The sequence below is a fragment of the Neofelis nebulosa genome, chromosome 13, assembly GCF_028018385.1.
Source record: "Neofelis nebulosa isolate mNeoNeb1 chromosome 13, mNeoNeb1.pri, whole genome shotgun sequence".
NCBI lineage: Eukaryota > Metazoa > Chordata > Mammalia > Carnivora > Felidae > Neofelis > Neofelis nebulosa.
The window spans coordinates 41,642,193-41,659,271 of NC_080794.1; the positions used below are offsets into that span (position 1 = coordinate 41,642,193).

At 43.7% G+C, this 17,079-nt stretch overlaps 1 protein-coding gene across 27 annotated transcripts in view; it reads right to left on the bottom strand.

Annotated features, from left to right (window-relative positions):
- KCNMA1 (potassium calcium-activated channel subfamily M alpha 1) overlaps positions 1–17,079 on the bottom strand; it is a 739,425-nt gene that overhangs the window by 74,195 nt on the left and 648,151 nt on the right. For all 27 annotated transcript variants that reach the window (XM_058696774.1, XM_058696780.1, XM_058696775.1 and 24 more), the window contains 3 exons: positions 10,607–10,730; positions 6,356–6,580; positions 2,927–3,119 (listed from right to left, as the gene is read on the bottom strand). In XM_058696774.1, the coding sequence (XP_058552757.1) occupies positions 2,927–3,119; positions 6,356–6,580; positions 10,607–10,730 (542 nt within the window). The remainder of the gene's footprint in view (positions 1–2,926; positions 3,120–6,355; positions 6,581–10,606; positions 10,731–17,079) is intronic.

Below are 17,079 nucleotides of genomic sequence, written 5' to 3' on the forward strand. Positions count from 1 at the left end.
CCATTTTGTACCCTGTAATTCCAATCTACTTGGAGCGTGGTCATGACAAATACCTAGATGAAGGGTAATTAAAATATCTGAGGCCGATGAGCGTTTTAGCTGGTCAAACAGTTCTCAAGGAGGGACAGTGACAGGGAAACCTAGTTTGTCCCTGCAGCCCCATGGGCTGGGACAAACCCAAGGAGTGGGCTGTGTGATGAGCAGCCCAAGATGAATACAGAGCACTTGCCCATCAGACAGAAAGTCACTTCCTGTGCTGATGGCCACCGCTGGACTTTTGGAAGGTCAGAGTGTCCCCAGAGGAGGGTGTTAGAAACCAAGGACAAGAGAAGGGCAGACAGAGTAAGAAAACAAGGGGAAATATGTGCTCAGTGTGCTGGTAGCTTTGGCAGTCTCTCACTGAGAGCAGAATGAAGTGCTTGCTGGCTGCTGGGGGGCATGGGCTCCACACCACTGCTGACCAAGAGTCTGAAAATTGCCCCTGGCCATGGGGTACATCCTTGGCCTCCTTTGGTGTGTATGTGTGTGTGTCTGGGGGGTGGGTGTACTAAAGAAGGAGTGCCCTTCTCTTCTTTGTGCAGGAAAAATATGCTCCCATTCCCTTTCTTCCTTATCTCCCGCCAAAGCCTATTTTCCTTGCTTATTCCTGTCCTAAAACAGTAAAGAAGGCTTTTGAGAATCAGGTATGTGCGGAGGGGAGGGGAAGCCTTTTTATCAGCGTGGCCATCATATAGGATCTGAGAGGCTGGGGTCAGGTTTATGAGAGTTGGAAGGAACATCCATGTCAGACACACATGTAACTCAATCAGGCATTGAGATTCTGATCTATGGACCTTGACAATCACAATTATTGAATTGGGAGAAAACAGACATGCTGGGGAAAGGGAGTATTTTCCGGCCCCAACTGCTCAGTTCCATCTGCCCCCCACCCCCCGCCCGAAGGGAGCGCTTCTCCTGCTTCCACTCCTTTCCATTCCCCTTGCTAGCTCCCGCCAGGAGAAGAGGAGCGTCTAATCGGGTTGGTCAGCGTGTTCACTGGACCGGGCTTTGTTAGCGTGCAGAATACTGTGCCTTAAAGCAGTGCACACGAGTCACCTGGGGACCCTGTTAGAATGCAGATTCTGACCCAGGAGGTTTGGGGTGGGCGTGAGATTCTGCATTTCTAACAAGCTCCCCAGGGGACGCCCATGCTGGGACGGAGTTGGGAGGACACATGAGGAAGAACAACTACTAAAAGGCAGGAACCAAATGGTGGCTTGGCTCTTCCACCTCCCAGAAGGTCAACTTACTGTCTCCTCATATCCTCTGTCACCTGTGCTCCCTGAGCAGGCAGGACAGAAGGCTCTCCAGTACACAGCTGGGTAGGTAAGACTCTCTTTTAGAGCCTTGACATGTTGCCATGACCTGAGGCCCAGCTGATCAAGTGGATACCAAGATTTAGATTTGGGGGAGAGGCAGAGGATGGCAGAGTGGAGAGGTGAAAACCAGGCTTCAGACCGTAGCAGTCAGGGTCGCGTCAAGAATAGAAGCCACTCTATTCCAAGTATAAAGAAAATTAGATGTGGATGCCACCCTCGGAAGGGCTGTAGGAACAAAAGTCAAAGAGGCCACCACGAGCCATTGCACTCGCTACACCAAGTTGCAAGCCCCACAGGAGGTACTACAGATCTCCAGGCAGCTCGAAGAAGGCCACACCACGCCCCTCAGTCCCTAGCAGCAAAGCCAGTGATTCTCAGAAAGCTCCTTTAAAAGCTGCTTTGAACCTCGCATCTGCTCAGGGTCTGGCTGCCGCTGCCTCCAAAGAATCAAGGTCTCTTTGTCTCTTCCAAATTCCAGATCTCGTCCCAGTGCCCGGCTCTCCTTGGCAGACTCCAGCCCAGAACTGTGCAGGGCAGAGGATTCTAGGAACTGCCGTTCCCAGCTTTGCTGCACTGTTGAGCAGATGTTGGAAGGAGGTGGTGCTGGTGCTGAGCTGACAAAAGATCCAGCAGCACATGTCTGGGCTGCAAGATGGGGCTGAACTTTATCCCGTCAATAAGGTCGTGCTTCATATCCCAGCAGCTAGAGTTCTCACGGCTGTGCTCCCTCCACCTTTGGTCCTGGAATGATGGGATTCAGGCCCCCACCATGCACCCAATGTCACCCATCCAGCAGACCACTTACGACAACGATCCTGCAGTTCATGGCAAGCCTGCGCAGAAGCAGTCCTGCCAAGGCTCAGATTAGTCAAGCTGTTTGTTACAAGGTTTTGCTGTGCTGCCTCTCTGAGACTTCTAGATGACATCTTTACTAGCAGCTATCTGCCCAGGATCCCAGAGAAAATGACAGGGAAGATGGGGGCAGAGCAGAGAAGGTGGATGTACCTCATTTCACTCTGGCATGCCTGCTGTAGAGAACGTGTGGGCTGATGAGCATCACCTCTTGCTAAATGACTTTTTGTGTCCCTATAGTCCCCGCTGTCCGGGGGTCACCATCCGTAGGTCAGCAGATAACAAGGTAAAGCTTAACACCCCCATGCAGCTATAACAATGGCAACGCTTAACATAGGTCAATGGCAAAAATATATACTGCAGAAAAACATTAGGAATTGTTCAGCCAGCATCTTTTCAGTGCCTGACATTTAGCTGGTGACCCGGGTCACAGAGCCACTGTTTGGGAAGACTGAGGGCAGTGGCAATTGAAAGGCTGCTTTCCTCTCTGGGAAGGCAGGCTATTCGGAGTGTGGGTGTTCAGGTGTTCTCAAGCCTGCTTCCCGAGATGGTAAGAAGACGCGGCAGATGCCCCTTTGAAAGCCATCACCCGGACCACAGGTTTTACTGCCAGCAGGCTGGTGTGAGCCTCTTTGAATTACTGAGTGAAGGATATCCCTCTTGCCAGCCCCTGTCCCCTGTAGGCACAGCAGAGAAGTATTACAGGCTGTCCTTACCTTGGGAATTAGCCTGCAAGACCCCGATGCTGTCATCAAACTGCATAGATTTGATGTTGAGTGACGCCAAGATGCATTCCTTGTCCTGCAGCGAAGTATCATCAATATTATTCTGATTGGCTGACAGGATAACGCACATGTCACAGAGGTTGATGTTGACGGCCCTTAAATCAGCCCGACTTAATGGCGTACCCTTTGGCATCGAGGAAAGGGAAAAAAAAAAAGAAGAAGCAAAAGTGAGACCGAGGGACGAGAGGGAAAGAGGGGAAAAAAAAATAAAAACAAATTAAAGATGGAGCCGGAGCTTTGGGAAATTATTTAACAAGTATCTTTTTTATGCCTTGACATTAAGCTGGCCTAACTACATTCAAGGGAATAGGAGCTGTGTGCTAATCTAAAGGGTAGTCGGTGCTGATGGCGGCATTTCAGGCTTGCTCTCCACACTCAATCAAGCCGTTGCTAACAAACGAGGGAGAGGAATAATGCCAGGGTTCTACATCTTCTTCCTGCCTGGAAATTGTCTTGATTTAAGAAACTGTCCTGTGGCAACCTCTGGCTTTCAGAATGTAACGAGGGGGTGGGTTTCAAATGCCTGTTTATTTAATAGCAGGTCACTTCTGTCTCGGGCAAAAACAGCAGCTCTGACTAGAATTTCCAATGCAGCCAAGGGGAAATAGCCAGTGAGCATGGTATGATGAGGTGGGACTGATAGCACTGCTCAACCTGGAGGATGTGAGAGGGATGGAATTAATGTGCATCTTGTAAAGGTGAGGGGGGAAGAACTTAAGCTTCAAGTCATATAATTTTATTGTAAATTTTCAGCAAGAGAAAAAAAAGCGCAAGAAAATCGCCTAATTGACCAACAGCAGAGTGATGGTTGAATACACCACTGGACATACATACAAGGAAAGTCTATGCAGCAGGTAAAGAGACCAAAACAGCTCTCCATGTAGGTGTAGCCTGGGCAGGATCTCTAAAATAGTGGGATAAGTGCAAAACAAAAACACAAAAAAACAAGTCCTAGATCATTTAAAAAGTATTATTTCATTTATGTAAAAAGAAACCCACAAAATAAAACTATATATTTATGAATGCACTAGTAAATGCATGTACATTTGGAGAGAAATTTAAGGAAAAATATACACTAAACTAATAATAGTAATTACCTCTAGGGAGGAGAATAAGATTGGGGGTAAAGGGAAAAGTTTGTTTTTGACTTTACATACTTCTGTCTTGTTTGAATATTTTATAACAAGAACGTATTTGTATATTACCGGTGTAATTAAAAATAAATAAGCCAGTAAACAGATTTTTTAAAATCCCGTAACAACAAAAAAGCAGTGGGGGAAAAAAAAACCAGAACAAGGAGGTAATGACAGAGAGGAAGAGAAGGCAAGCACAGGTAGGAAAGAAGGGTTAAGTGTCAGAGGGGAGAGGCATGACCTCCACACGCTCTGTGTCCTCAGGAGGGATCACAGAAGAACTAATCAGGCCATCCATGTCAGGGCTCCCCAGGGGCCATGTGGCATCATTTTGGAGTTCACATACTTGGTCCTTCAGCCTGGATCCAGCTTCTGCTCTGCCTACGTGAAGATTTGAGTTGCCTTCAACTCACTGACCACGTAGGGAGAGGGTTTGCCAACCCCCATATATCCCCGGATGCCTTCCTCCCATTCTCCTTCCTGGAGAAGGGGCTTTGGGATGATGGAACTTGGCCGCTCAGATTGAGACCATCAACCCCCTTTGAAGCCTCAGTGAGAGACATGATTCTGCTCTCAGGCCCCAAAATACTGCTGCAAAGTGGCATTATGGAGCAAGAGGCATTTAGTGCTTTGGGGCTGGGAAGCTACTAATTCCAGCCTCTGGAGCAGTATCTTCTGAGAGGAGAAGAATCCCTCTTTTCCAGGGATCACTTGGTACAAAGTAAGTCTGACCAACTTCCTGAATCATTTTGCCAGTGCATAAGCCTCAATTGCCTACATTCATATTCTTTTAATTTTCACCTTGTAGGGAATCCAGCAGTAATTGTGATATAAGACAATCCCTGCATAGTTGTATACACACGATTTCAAAACTCAAGAAATACCGATGACATATATAGAAACACCATGTTTCTCTGGACTGACTCCATACGTGGGGCACTGTTTAAACAATGAAATATGTGAAGACATAGAGGAAGGCCCATTTGTACAATATGCTGTGCTTGAGTGTGTTAAATTTCAGAGGGTTTAAAAAGGACCAGCAAATATGAGAGCTCATTCATATGTAGGCCAACAGGTGAGTGCATGTATACAAGGGCACACAGGAGACACACACATATACACACACAGAATGCACACACACACACACACCAAACATTACCCATACACCCAACACCCATACATACAGAGTGCACACTCGTGTGCATGTGCGCACACGCACATACACATACACATGTGCGTGCACACACACACACACACAGCCCAGCAAAATAATAAGCTCTTTACAAAACACGTTTAGACCCAGTCCATGTGTTCCAAGGGACCATGTGTAAAAGCACATGTACAAAAATAATTGTGGAAATACATAATCAAATCTAACATGACTGAAATTAGCAAGGTATATATCTGCTTATGCTCTTCTATGTGTATGACTATTTGTTTTTCTTCAGGTGATTATTTTTAACTACATGTGTTTACTAAATCAGCTTACTAGTTTCCTAAATCTAGAATTGTTTAAAAGTTTATGAAAAATATATTGATTAATGATCAGGAAATAATTACATGCCTCCTAGATCATGTATCCTGCATCTTTACACTAAATTGTCGAGTCTCAAACTGTTCCTTTTAGATTTGGGCCCTAGCATATTTTTCAATCAAGAATATCACATGCACATATGTGTGCGTACACATACAAGCCTATGAAAATATTGCTAGGCTTCTACATGAATGGGAGGCAGGGAGTGGCCAGAGGAAGGGGCTGGCCTTCCATACAACAGAAATAAAGAAAGAACTCTGTTAAATCCACTTAGTTAAAAACAGAAAGCAATATGTCCAAGATTCACAGAAGCATTAATAATATCATAAATAAAATGCTAAAAATAGTTCCATAAGTAAATTCTGCTATAAGCATCATAATATCTCAAAGCACTAGGTTTGGGTAGGCAAGACAGAGAGAGAGTGTATAGACATCGATATGGTTAATACATTTGGTATCAGCTAAACTTCATGCTTGATGAGCAGCTGAACTTGGCTGCAAATTCCTTTTAATAAGGTCTCCCAGGGTTTAGATATTCCTAGACAGAGCATAAGGGAAGGGCTGAGTCCTCAGGCCCATAACCGGATGAAGAAGCGGAGGCATGATCAAAGCTACAGCTACTATATCCATCTGGGATTTTCTTTTGTGAATGAAAAGAAGGAAAAAGCATCGATAATGTGACCTTGGACTTACAGGCAATATGGACACTTTGGGAAAGTTATGAAGCGTCTCCCATTCCCGCTTGAGGTACTCAATGGAGCCCACAAACACGATGTGCTTGAGCTCGTGGTAATGAAAGTTGCTGGCACGGAGTGGCATCACCAGGTTCCGGAGGCCAATCAGGGCTGAGCTGACATCACCAAAGATGCAGACCACGACGTGGCCGCTCAGGACGGTCATGGCGGCTTCACTTCGAGTCTGCAACATGGAAAAGCGCACCAGCATTGGAGAAAAGACCTCACAGTGTTTTGGTAAGTATTTAAAAAAATACTTTCATAAAGATAGACATTTGCTGAGTGCTTACACTGTGTTATTATTTTTATTTCATCAATGTTACGTGTATGCCACATAAACTTACAATTTGAGTATGTGTGTGTGCATTATACTGGGGTCACAAATATATGTAAACATATACCCACACATAACCTGACCTTCTTTGTCACAAGATTTAAGAAAGTTATACCATCATACATATGAGCAGGTGGTCTTTCCTGATGATTTTTAGGTGGGGGGAAATATGAGAGAATAGTAATATTTATGTTGTTTGAAAAGAGAAGTCTTAGTTCACATGAAATTTTTGATAAAAGGAGTTGTCTTTGCTGTCTCTCTTGCTGAAATGATATTAAATTGGTCAGATCCTATGCTAGTCTCAGCTTGAGAAGTTTCAGTTTTGAGTTCCAGACTCATCAAAGGGATTTCACACTATGTTATCACATCAACAGGTAGAACATCACATCCTCAGCCAGGGGCTGGCAAATTATGGTTCATAGGCTAAATCTGGTCTACAACCTGCTTTGGTATGGCTATGGCTGGTGAGCCAAGATTGGTTTTTACATTTTAAAATGGTTGCAAAAAAAATAAAAATGAAGATTTCATAATATGGGACAATTATATGAAATTTAAATTCCAATAAAATTTTATTGCAACTCAGCCAATCTTACTCATTTAGGTATTGTCTATGGCTGCTTTTACATTGCAATAGCAGAGCTGATTAGCTGTGACATAGAGCGTATGGCCAGCAAGACCTAAGTTATTTATTATATGATCCTTTGCAGAAAGAGTTTGCTGACCCCTGTCTACTGCTGCCTTGCGTTTTCCAGGGACTGCCTGGAGTGGCCCACCTGTGAAAGTCATCAGACTATTACTTTAGTCACAAGACTATTCCCAAATAACAATTAAAAGGATCTAGAGAAAGGTCAGCCAGAGAAACAAGCCCATGTCTTCTCCCAACCCTAGGTTTGGATCTACAAAGGAGACAAACGAGTAAAATCGCTCCAGTGAGAGGAGGACCCCAGCTTCCCACACAAATGGTTAGCCACTGCTCCCCCTTTGCTCACTGTGTTAGTGAAGAGAATAACGCAGGAGGCCAGTTAGTGGGCCTTTCTCTGCTTCTCCTTCTGGTCCAATGCCTCCTATTCTTGCCTTGCTTGCTCCCTCTCCACTCACTGCATGCCTGGATGGTCCCATGTGGCTCACAATGCTTTGGGGGAGGCATATTAATGTCCACTGCACATATCAAACTCTGCTTGATTTAATCCCTAGAATTGACCAGTGTATTGATTGTTTAAATGCCAATATTGCAATTCACGACAATGTCAGGGTTATTACAGTAACCCCCAAGGAGAAGAAGAAGCTAGCTTTCACTCCCTGATCGTTACAATAAAGCAGGGGCTGTCACCATTATCGGTTTCCCTCTGTGATAATACAGTTATACCTAAGACAGGGGCTGTAAGAAATGTCTTATAAATGGTGACCAAGAAGGACCCACTGGGAAGTCACATCCCACATCACTGCTTCATGGACAAGACCTGGAGTTAGTTATCTTGGCTGCTTGGAAGTGTGAGTGCCTGGGTACCACCAACAGAGCATCAGTGAGTCTGTAACATGCTGTGATGGGGTTTCTAATTACTTTTAATTGGTCAGGTCACCTGGGAGTCTAGCTCTCTTCAGTGAGCCTCAGGAATACAACCTGGGTTCAGAGTGGGGGCTGGAAATCTGGGGAGTTGAGGAAGTCACTGGGAGGTGAGGAAGGCACCATCTAGCAAAGTGGCTGACCACAGGAGCTTAGCTCTGGGGACCAAAATACCAATCTTTAGATTGGCCACGGTAACATGACCCACAGAATCTTGTCAAGACCCCAGTTCCTGGAGAGTCTGATTTTGCCAGATTGAAGACCCAGTACAGCAACTCACATGCACATCTTGTGCTTCTTACACATCCTTGAAGGTTTAACCCAGTCTGGGCCTTCATCGCCTTAACCCCTTCAAAGCACAATCTGCGTGCACCCAATAAGACTTCTCTGGCCACTTAGATACATCCTAGTCCTTCTCCCCTAGATTTGAATCTTGTGCCTCATAACACAGCTTTAAATATATTGTTCCATGGTTACATTTTATATCTTCTAATTAAATGATCATTTCCTCAAGATTGAGGCCATTTCATATTTTCTAACCCCCAGAGCAGTTAGTGTCCTGCATCCAGTGGGCACATGCAACCCCAAAGCATCTTCACACAGCTGGCTCTTCTGAGTATGCTCATCTCTGCTCCAGTGTGACTTTGGAGAGGGCTTCTTGGACCACACTAACTAGCACCTCCCAGTCCCTTTCTAGCCCATGGCCCTGCTTGATTGTCTTCATAGCACTGTAGCAGTATCTGAAATGTGAAATGTTTTTCTATACTCATCATCTACCTGGAGATCTTCTCTTTGCCCCACTAGAACATCAGCTAGTCAGGGACTGTACCCCCAGCAACAAGAGCAGTGCCTAGCACATAAATGGCCTGTTAAAAATGTTTTGTTAAATGATGTTATTTTTCAGATGACAGGTAGTAACTCACTTCCCTAAACTCTTTCATGCCAGAAGGGAACTCAGTTTGGATGTCAACTAGCCATATGCTCTTCAGGAATATAGGCAAGCCATTAAGACCCCGGATTCCGGATAGAGCACCAAGCCCTTTTACCTGCCACAGATGGGTAGTGCCACTCTGAGTTTGGTTCACCAGGGCAAAAGTGCAGTGAATACAACAGGATGTAAATACACAGAGCACCTTTGTGATTAGAACCATTTGCACTCCTGGTAAATTGGACAATTGCTGTTTGTTGAGAATTCTGACTTTCTGTGCTTTTGTCTGCGACTTTCACACCTCCAAGACAGTCTCTAGCACAACCCTGTATTGGCTCTTAATTGCTTGATTATAATTAAACTGAGAAAACACACATATACACACATTCCAATAAAACGCAGGGAAGTCTAGTGGATTAGAGTACAAAGCCATTCTGAGGGACTCCTTTTCTAAGAAGGGTGGCCATGACATCAGAAATGACAGGATTTTCCCCGCTGACATAAAGAAGCAGGGCACAGTGATCTGCAATGAGAAGGCGAAAAAGAGAAAGAACCCTTCCACCTGACCTTCCTATTAATCCATTTTTCATGGATTAGCAAGACAATGAACTGTAGGGAAGCTGGTGTGGGCATTCAAACCTAAAGCTGTTAACAAGACAAGTCTGGAGAGTAGATGGATTGTTCTCTAGACTGACATTCTTAGGACAGACCAGAAAAAGCCCACTGCTGCTGCTGAGATGACACAACCACAAAACAGGGCTCTGAGCTCCCACCTCCCCGAGATAGACCCACGCATGGGTCATCGTTGTCATCATCGCCAAATGCATTTTGCATCATGCGTTAGGCAGGATCCCAAATACGCAAGCTATTACCTAGAAGAATGCAAGATGTTGTTATAAACAAATAACATTGTTTATTATATTGGTAGCATTCACATTTCCTCATGGCATTTCATAATAATAATGATAATAATAGTAAGTAACTATTGAGTCCCATGTGGGTTTTACTCTTCAGTACAACCCTAGGGATTAGGGTCAATCTCATCTCACCTTCTTAGATAAAAGAGAACTAAGGTGTAAAGAAGCCAAGCAGAGCCACATTCGTAGGGATGACAGTACCTACTGCCTCCCATGATGCCTTTCACACAGCACATGACCATCCCCTATCATGATGAGCCAATAAATATTCAGAGATTTAAAATTCCATCCTTGGTTCATATTCTGATGAGGGTTCTAGTTGCTTAGATGTGTCCCTAATTTTAATTATCAAAAATAATTAGGACCAGGGACTGTATCTTCCCAACATCCAGTTAGGGAAACCCATTCCTGGCAAATGTAGTTTGGGACAGAAGTGAACAGCATGGATTCTGTGGCCCGTCACTCACCAGGATGACTTTCTCTATCTCCTTGGGTGCGCACCAGTGAAACATGCCGGTAGAATCATACTTCTTCACGTTAGAGTCCATGTTGTCAATCTGATCATTGCCAGGAATTAACAAGGGGTCATGCCTGGGGAGAAAAGGACAAGAAAACCTAAGTGGAAAATGTAATAAATTATAAATGGAAAGTGCCCCCTGAGTTAGATCTCAGAGGAGTTGAAAGATGCGCAGGAAGTGGCTGTCACTGAAGGCCATTCTTTTGCTTACAGAACCCATTCTTTGAAAGACAACTACCCCAACTGCCATCGCCACTTGGAAATGCAGGTGACCTTTATCAGCTAATAATTCTACCTTCCCCTCCTGTTCCTATTTCTCTAAAATGGCCTTCACGTCATTCTGTGGATTTAGCCTCCTTTTCATGGATATCCCTCCCTCCTATTCTCGTTTTACCAGCTATCCAATCTCCCCAGTGACCGCACGCACGCGCACACACACACACACACACACACACACACACGCACATGCACGCACTCACACCAAAGGGTTGTTATTAGCATTGGCAATGAAGAGGAAGGAATAGGAATAGAGCCTCATGCTGACTGACTGGCATGAGGATGGAAAGCCAATTACTTGCTCTTTCTGACTACAACTTCTGACGTGATGCTCTTCGCAGTAAAAGCTTTAACAGGCTGCACTTTAAATATTTTAGCAATTTGCCCAATCAGATTTTGCTCTCCCCGGCTGAAGCCCTTTAAAGATTCAGGAGCATGTCACTTCAGAGCAGATTGACTACCAAATGCCCACATCTGGAATACATGATTTCAATACTAAACAACACCCTCTCTCCTTGCCGTGACAACTGTATTTGCACTAACGGTCCAATGACGGTCTCCCCCACCCCCACTTCGCCTCCCTGCTGCAGCATTCCTTGGATGGGAGCTCACGCTCAGGTGCATCTTAATAAACTTGTCTTGAATTCGCTCTCTTGCCTTGTTTACTGGTGGAAAGGGAAGATGCTGCTCTAGAGACTTCCCCTCCAGTGGGTTGGCAGATCTTCACCAACAACCTTAGGAATTATAATAAAATCAGGCAGGTCTAACAGGCTTACAGCATAAGAAATATACTCCTACAGCTTGGACTATGTCCATTGTCAGGTTCCATCTGTGATAGTGATTTCATATTCCCATTTGGGGGGAGGTCATTTGGGTTTCTACAACATTGACCGCATATAATTGGGACAATGTTCCAGGAATACCTAGCTCTCATTGCAGGGGAACTATCTTCCCTAAATAACACTGCCAATTTAAGACAGAAAATATAAATAGGTTCAAATTCCAAAAACTTACTATCAAGTGATTTTACCTTTTAAGTTATCTATTTCAAGCATCAAAGGGTAATCTTTATTGAGTTTTCAGTATTTCTCCCTCTGAAATTTCTCTGATGCTTCTCACTTATATATCCACTACACAGAGTGGGACAGGAATGGTCCACAGACCTAGAATTAATCTTTCAAGATATCTATTGTGATTCCCCTCCCTTCAATATTCCTTCCACCCCCACTCAAGATGGGAAAATTCTCACTGCATTTATTTATTCCTGAGAATTTGCTTTTAGGCTATACCAAATGACAAATACCCTGTGAGGCAATCCTGCAAAGTTACCTTCAACAAACATGCTGGATTACTATAGGAACTGTCATATCTAATCTTCAAAGGGGAAAAACACTCCACCTTGGAATAGCGTCTCAGTAGCTGAGCTGTTGGGAGGTCTTAAGGTGTTGTAAACTACCAGGCCACCTTTCAAATACTGAACTCGGTCAAAACTGCTAAAATAAAATGGCAGTTTCTCTTAAGAACTGGTCACAGATCAGGGCAAGAGCAACTTTTGATTTTTTTTATCCTTGAAGAATCTTCAATAGTTGTTGTAGATACCATCTGGGATAGGTAGGTGGATAGAAACCACCAAAGAGAAGAGATTTAAGAAAATGAACAGAATGAACTCTTCCCAGCCCTAGAAGAACATATTTTGCAAGAGGATCTTAATAAATTTACCTCAGAGAAATAGAGCCAGGTTCAAATTCTCTTGCCCAGTTTATTGGTTAGAGAGGAAGTATTATCTCAAGAAGGTCTGAGTACTGCCCCTAATGTATTCAGGATTTAAAAGACAGCCAGGACAATATTTACATAAAATCTGCAAGCAAGCAAATGATATAGCAAGCTGGCCAAAATTCCTTCTAGAAAATATGTGTCTTGGGTGGAAGAACATACATTCGGGTTCCCTACCTTTTTGGGAAAGAATCATTCTTTGGTCACAAAGGCCTCCAACTTTCATCTTAGAAAAGTAAATAAAGAAGGCTGATGATCAGTCGTCCCTCAATAAGAAGAAAAAAGACAGCCTTTTGTTTTCTTTTTATTTTTTCTTAACATTTATTCATTTTTGAGAGTGAGAGTGACAGAGCATGAGTGGGGGAGGGGCAGAGAGAGAGGGAGACACAGAATCCAAAGCAGGCTCCAGGCTCTGAGCTGTCAGCACAGAGCCTGACACGGGGCTCGAACTCACGGGCTGTGAGATCATGACCTGAGCTGAAGTCGAACACTTAACCTACTGAGCCAACCAGGCGCCCCAAAAAGATAGTTTTTTAATGTCAAGCCTCATTAAACTGGGGCTAGGGTTTGGAGAAAGCAGGTATAATTTCTTTTCAAAAAAAATCCTATTTATTCTTGAAATAGAGTTGATATACAATTTTATATTAGTTTCAGGTGCAGTTTGACACTAGGGTTGTGAATCATGATTGGCACTGGAATATCTAGAAGCATCAGAGAAGTCTCAGTGGTATGCCTTGTTGCAGTAGGTACTCCCTACACACCTCTCACCCTGGCCTGGATAACTTAAATGTATAATCCAAGATATTCCTCAAAAAGTTGTATCTGAAGAACATTAAAAATCTCCTCAAACAAAGATATTTTCTTTTCTGGCCAGCAGGGTACCTGGAATTCAAACTTGATTTCTTAAATCATCAAACAACCAATAAACATAAATTTTCAATTTTGATTCATGAATGGGAGATATCCTAATGATGAAGACACAGTCCCTAGTCAAAAGGAGGGTCATAATACAGCAAGAAAGAGAAAATGTCAATCAATAGTTGTGATACACCGTGATGAGTGTCATATCATGCAAGGTGGTATGATAATACCAAGAAAGAAACTGTTAATTGCCTGGTATTTGAGAAACATTAAGGAAGGCTTCCCAGAGAAGGTAACATTTTATTTGAGCCCTGAAAGGTGAGGAGCAATCTAAGCATATTTTAGTGTTGATCCACTAGCAGCCATTAGAACCTGCTCAGAGAACTGAGGCCCAAATGAGCCCACACATGGCACCCCCAACCACGGTTGAAGATGTTGGCTGTGGTATTGGCTCAACCTGAGGTATAGAAGACTCAGGCCAGGCACATTAGCTGTCTTTTTTTTTAATTTTTAAAAAATGTTTTATTTATTCTTGAGAGAGAGAGAGACAGAGATGAGCTGGTGAGGGGCACAGTGAGAGAGGGACACAGAATCCGAAGCAGGCTCCAGGCTCCGAGCTGTCAGCCCAGAGCCCGACGTGGGGCTCGAACTCACAAGCTGTGAGATCATGACCTGAGCTGAAGCTGGATGCCCAACTGGCTGAGTCACCCAGGCGCCCCATACAGTAGCTGTCTTCTGATGTGCAACGGTGGTCATCGAATGGAAGATGGAATCCACTGATTGTGTACAACTGATTCAGAACAGGCGATGAACCATGTGTGGAATTTCAATAGAACAAAAATCAAGTTTCCAAACACAAAGAATGTTATAAAAATGGAAGGTTTAAAAAAAATGACATGAGTTGTGTCCCAAGGCAGTGGATTTCTCATCACTTGAGACATTCCAGAAAAGCTGGGATATAGAGATTTCATTCAAAACATTGGGTGAACCTAGAAGACCCTCAAGGTTTGAAGCACTGTTCTCTCACTGAGGAAGACAAGGCTAGGATTCTGAAATACTTGGCCACTGCTGGACATCAAAAAGCCAGAAGGCACTAAATAGCTGAAGAAAGGTTGTTGTTGGAGCAAAGATGAGAGATAGGAAGAATTAAGACTGATCACTCTAGAGTTCCATGAAGGACCATAACTGTTTTTCCATCTGGGAGGAATATGATTCATTCCAGCAACACGAGCATCCATAACCACTTTGAGCCAGACAGGATAAATTTCTTTACCATGTCTGTTCCTGTAGTAACTTCAAGTGGCTTAGGTTGACTTGAACTCCTGAGAGGTCTCTGACATAGGTGAACAGTGAAGAGCCAGTTGGCTACAGGAACATGTGCTGCTAAACTGAGATTGATGGAGCTTATACAAACAAAAGAAAGTTCAAGCATTTGCCACTGAGCACAACAACCAACATTGCCATGGTCAGAGGAGGCCCAGGAGAAGACCTGGCAGTTTGTTGTACACAGAAAGGAAGACCACCAGAAACCTCTCTGAACAAAGCATCCCAGCATCACTGATTCACAAAATGATTAAGAGAACCCATTCAAATGTCCTCAGACAATTCCTCAATGACCACTTAGTTGGAATCAAGGGCAATACTAGATATTGTCTTTCTTATCTTAATTATTTTATACATTTGCCCAACTCACAAAGTAATCTCGACTCCCATAAAATGCACCATAATTGATTCAAGGCTCATTTGTCATTTACCACTGAGCCATGTACATGCGTTATTTTAGGATAACAGGAATGCCATGAGGTGAGGTCTATCTGCTGCAGAGTTGTTAAATGGGCATAATTTTGTCCCCCACAAGGTCTGTACACTGAGTTTACAAAGTCTGTAAACTCTCAGTACCTCAGGATGTCACTATATTGTACAATATGGCCTTTAAATAAGTAATTAAATTAAAGTGAGGTCATTAGGATGGGCCCTAGTTGAATATGGCTGCTTAATTTATAAGAAGAGGAGATTTAGACATGGACATGTGCAGAGGGAAGACATGTGACATGTGAAGATAGTGGTATAAGACAGACATCTAGAAACCAAGGAGAGAGACCTGGAACAGAGTCTTCCTTCTCCTACTCAGAAGGAACCAACCCTACCGACACCTTGATCTTGCACTTTCAAAATCCAGAACTATGAGAAAATCAATTTCTGTTGCTTAAGACAACAATAGTAAATATCTTACTTAAGACCACAAGAATACATGGCAGAGCCTTAGGAAACTCATACAAGAGTCCACCTTGAAAAAGGGGCATGAAGTATCAGATATCAGTCCCTAGAAGGAACCCCAGCTGCCCTTCTTGTGCTTCAGTCTCACCTATTCACTTCATGGAGAAAAGCATCCTGCCACCAGTTTAGGAATACGTGGAACTATACCAGAAATACACAATATCTTATTCAAAGAGTTTGGGCCATGTCCCTTCCCTCCTCAGCACCACCTCACCCCAACACACGTGTATAATTAGATCTAAGAGGGAACTTCTCTCTAGTCTTTAACTTGTATCCACATTTTTGGATCAATACCTATGACAACCCAGCTCAAAAGAAAAAGGAAGCCTGTGCACCAGCTAGTTAATGTATTCATCTGAACCAAGAGTCGTTCTCCAAAGGGTACATTTTGGGGGTGGATCACTGAGGGCAGGAAACCACTATTTCCTTAGTGATGATATGGCACAGTGGCTCCACATCTTGGCTTATCTACCACTTGTTACATTGTGCTTTGCCTCAATGTCTTCATCTGTAAAATGAGTGTTAATCACCATCATGACTTAATGGATTCCACTTGAGGACTCCATGAGTAAAGTCCTGTCATGCGCTTAGCATAGAACCTGACACAGAGCTTTCCTTCAAGAAGTGTTAACTACCATTATTATTATCATTCTTTATACTCTGCTAACAACCCACCCATTTATTTGTAGCTCTTCTGAAAGGAGACAGTAAAGGTAGAGCACTTCAATAATACAAATGCAGAGTTACTACAATTACTTCTACTACTGTTGCTACTATGAGTGGCTAGCCACTGTGAGTTGAATTGTTACAAATGTTGCAGGGCTGAAATTTTTACCTACCTTTTATGATTTACTCATCAAGGTAACACTTGCATGTAATTTCTGCTGTGACTACACATTTGTGTGCCTGGGAAAGAGACTGGATAAGTAACATGGCTAACGTGGCTCAGCCAGAGAGAGGAGAGGCAAGGTTTGAACAGACAGGTCTTGACCGGAAGCCAATGCCACTTGGCCCCGTTCCACCCCCTCCCACTTACAGGAGGCAGCTGGATTTTGTTCCTTCTCCATTGCAGAGCCCTGAAGTACAGTGCCCTGAGCTGCAAAGACAGGCAGACCAGCATGGCGGGCATTCATGAAATGCACAGCTTGTGTGAATAATCAGTACGAAATTGCCCCAAGAGCCTTTGTCAGGACAACGTGCTAAGGAGAGCCTCAATAATCGATTAAGCCTGGGACA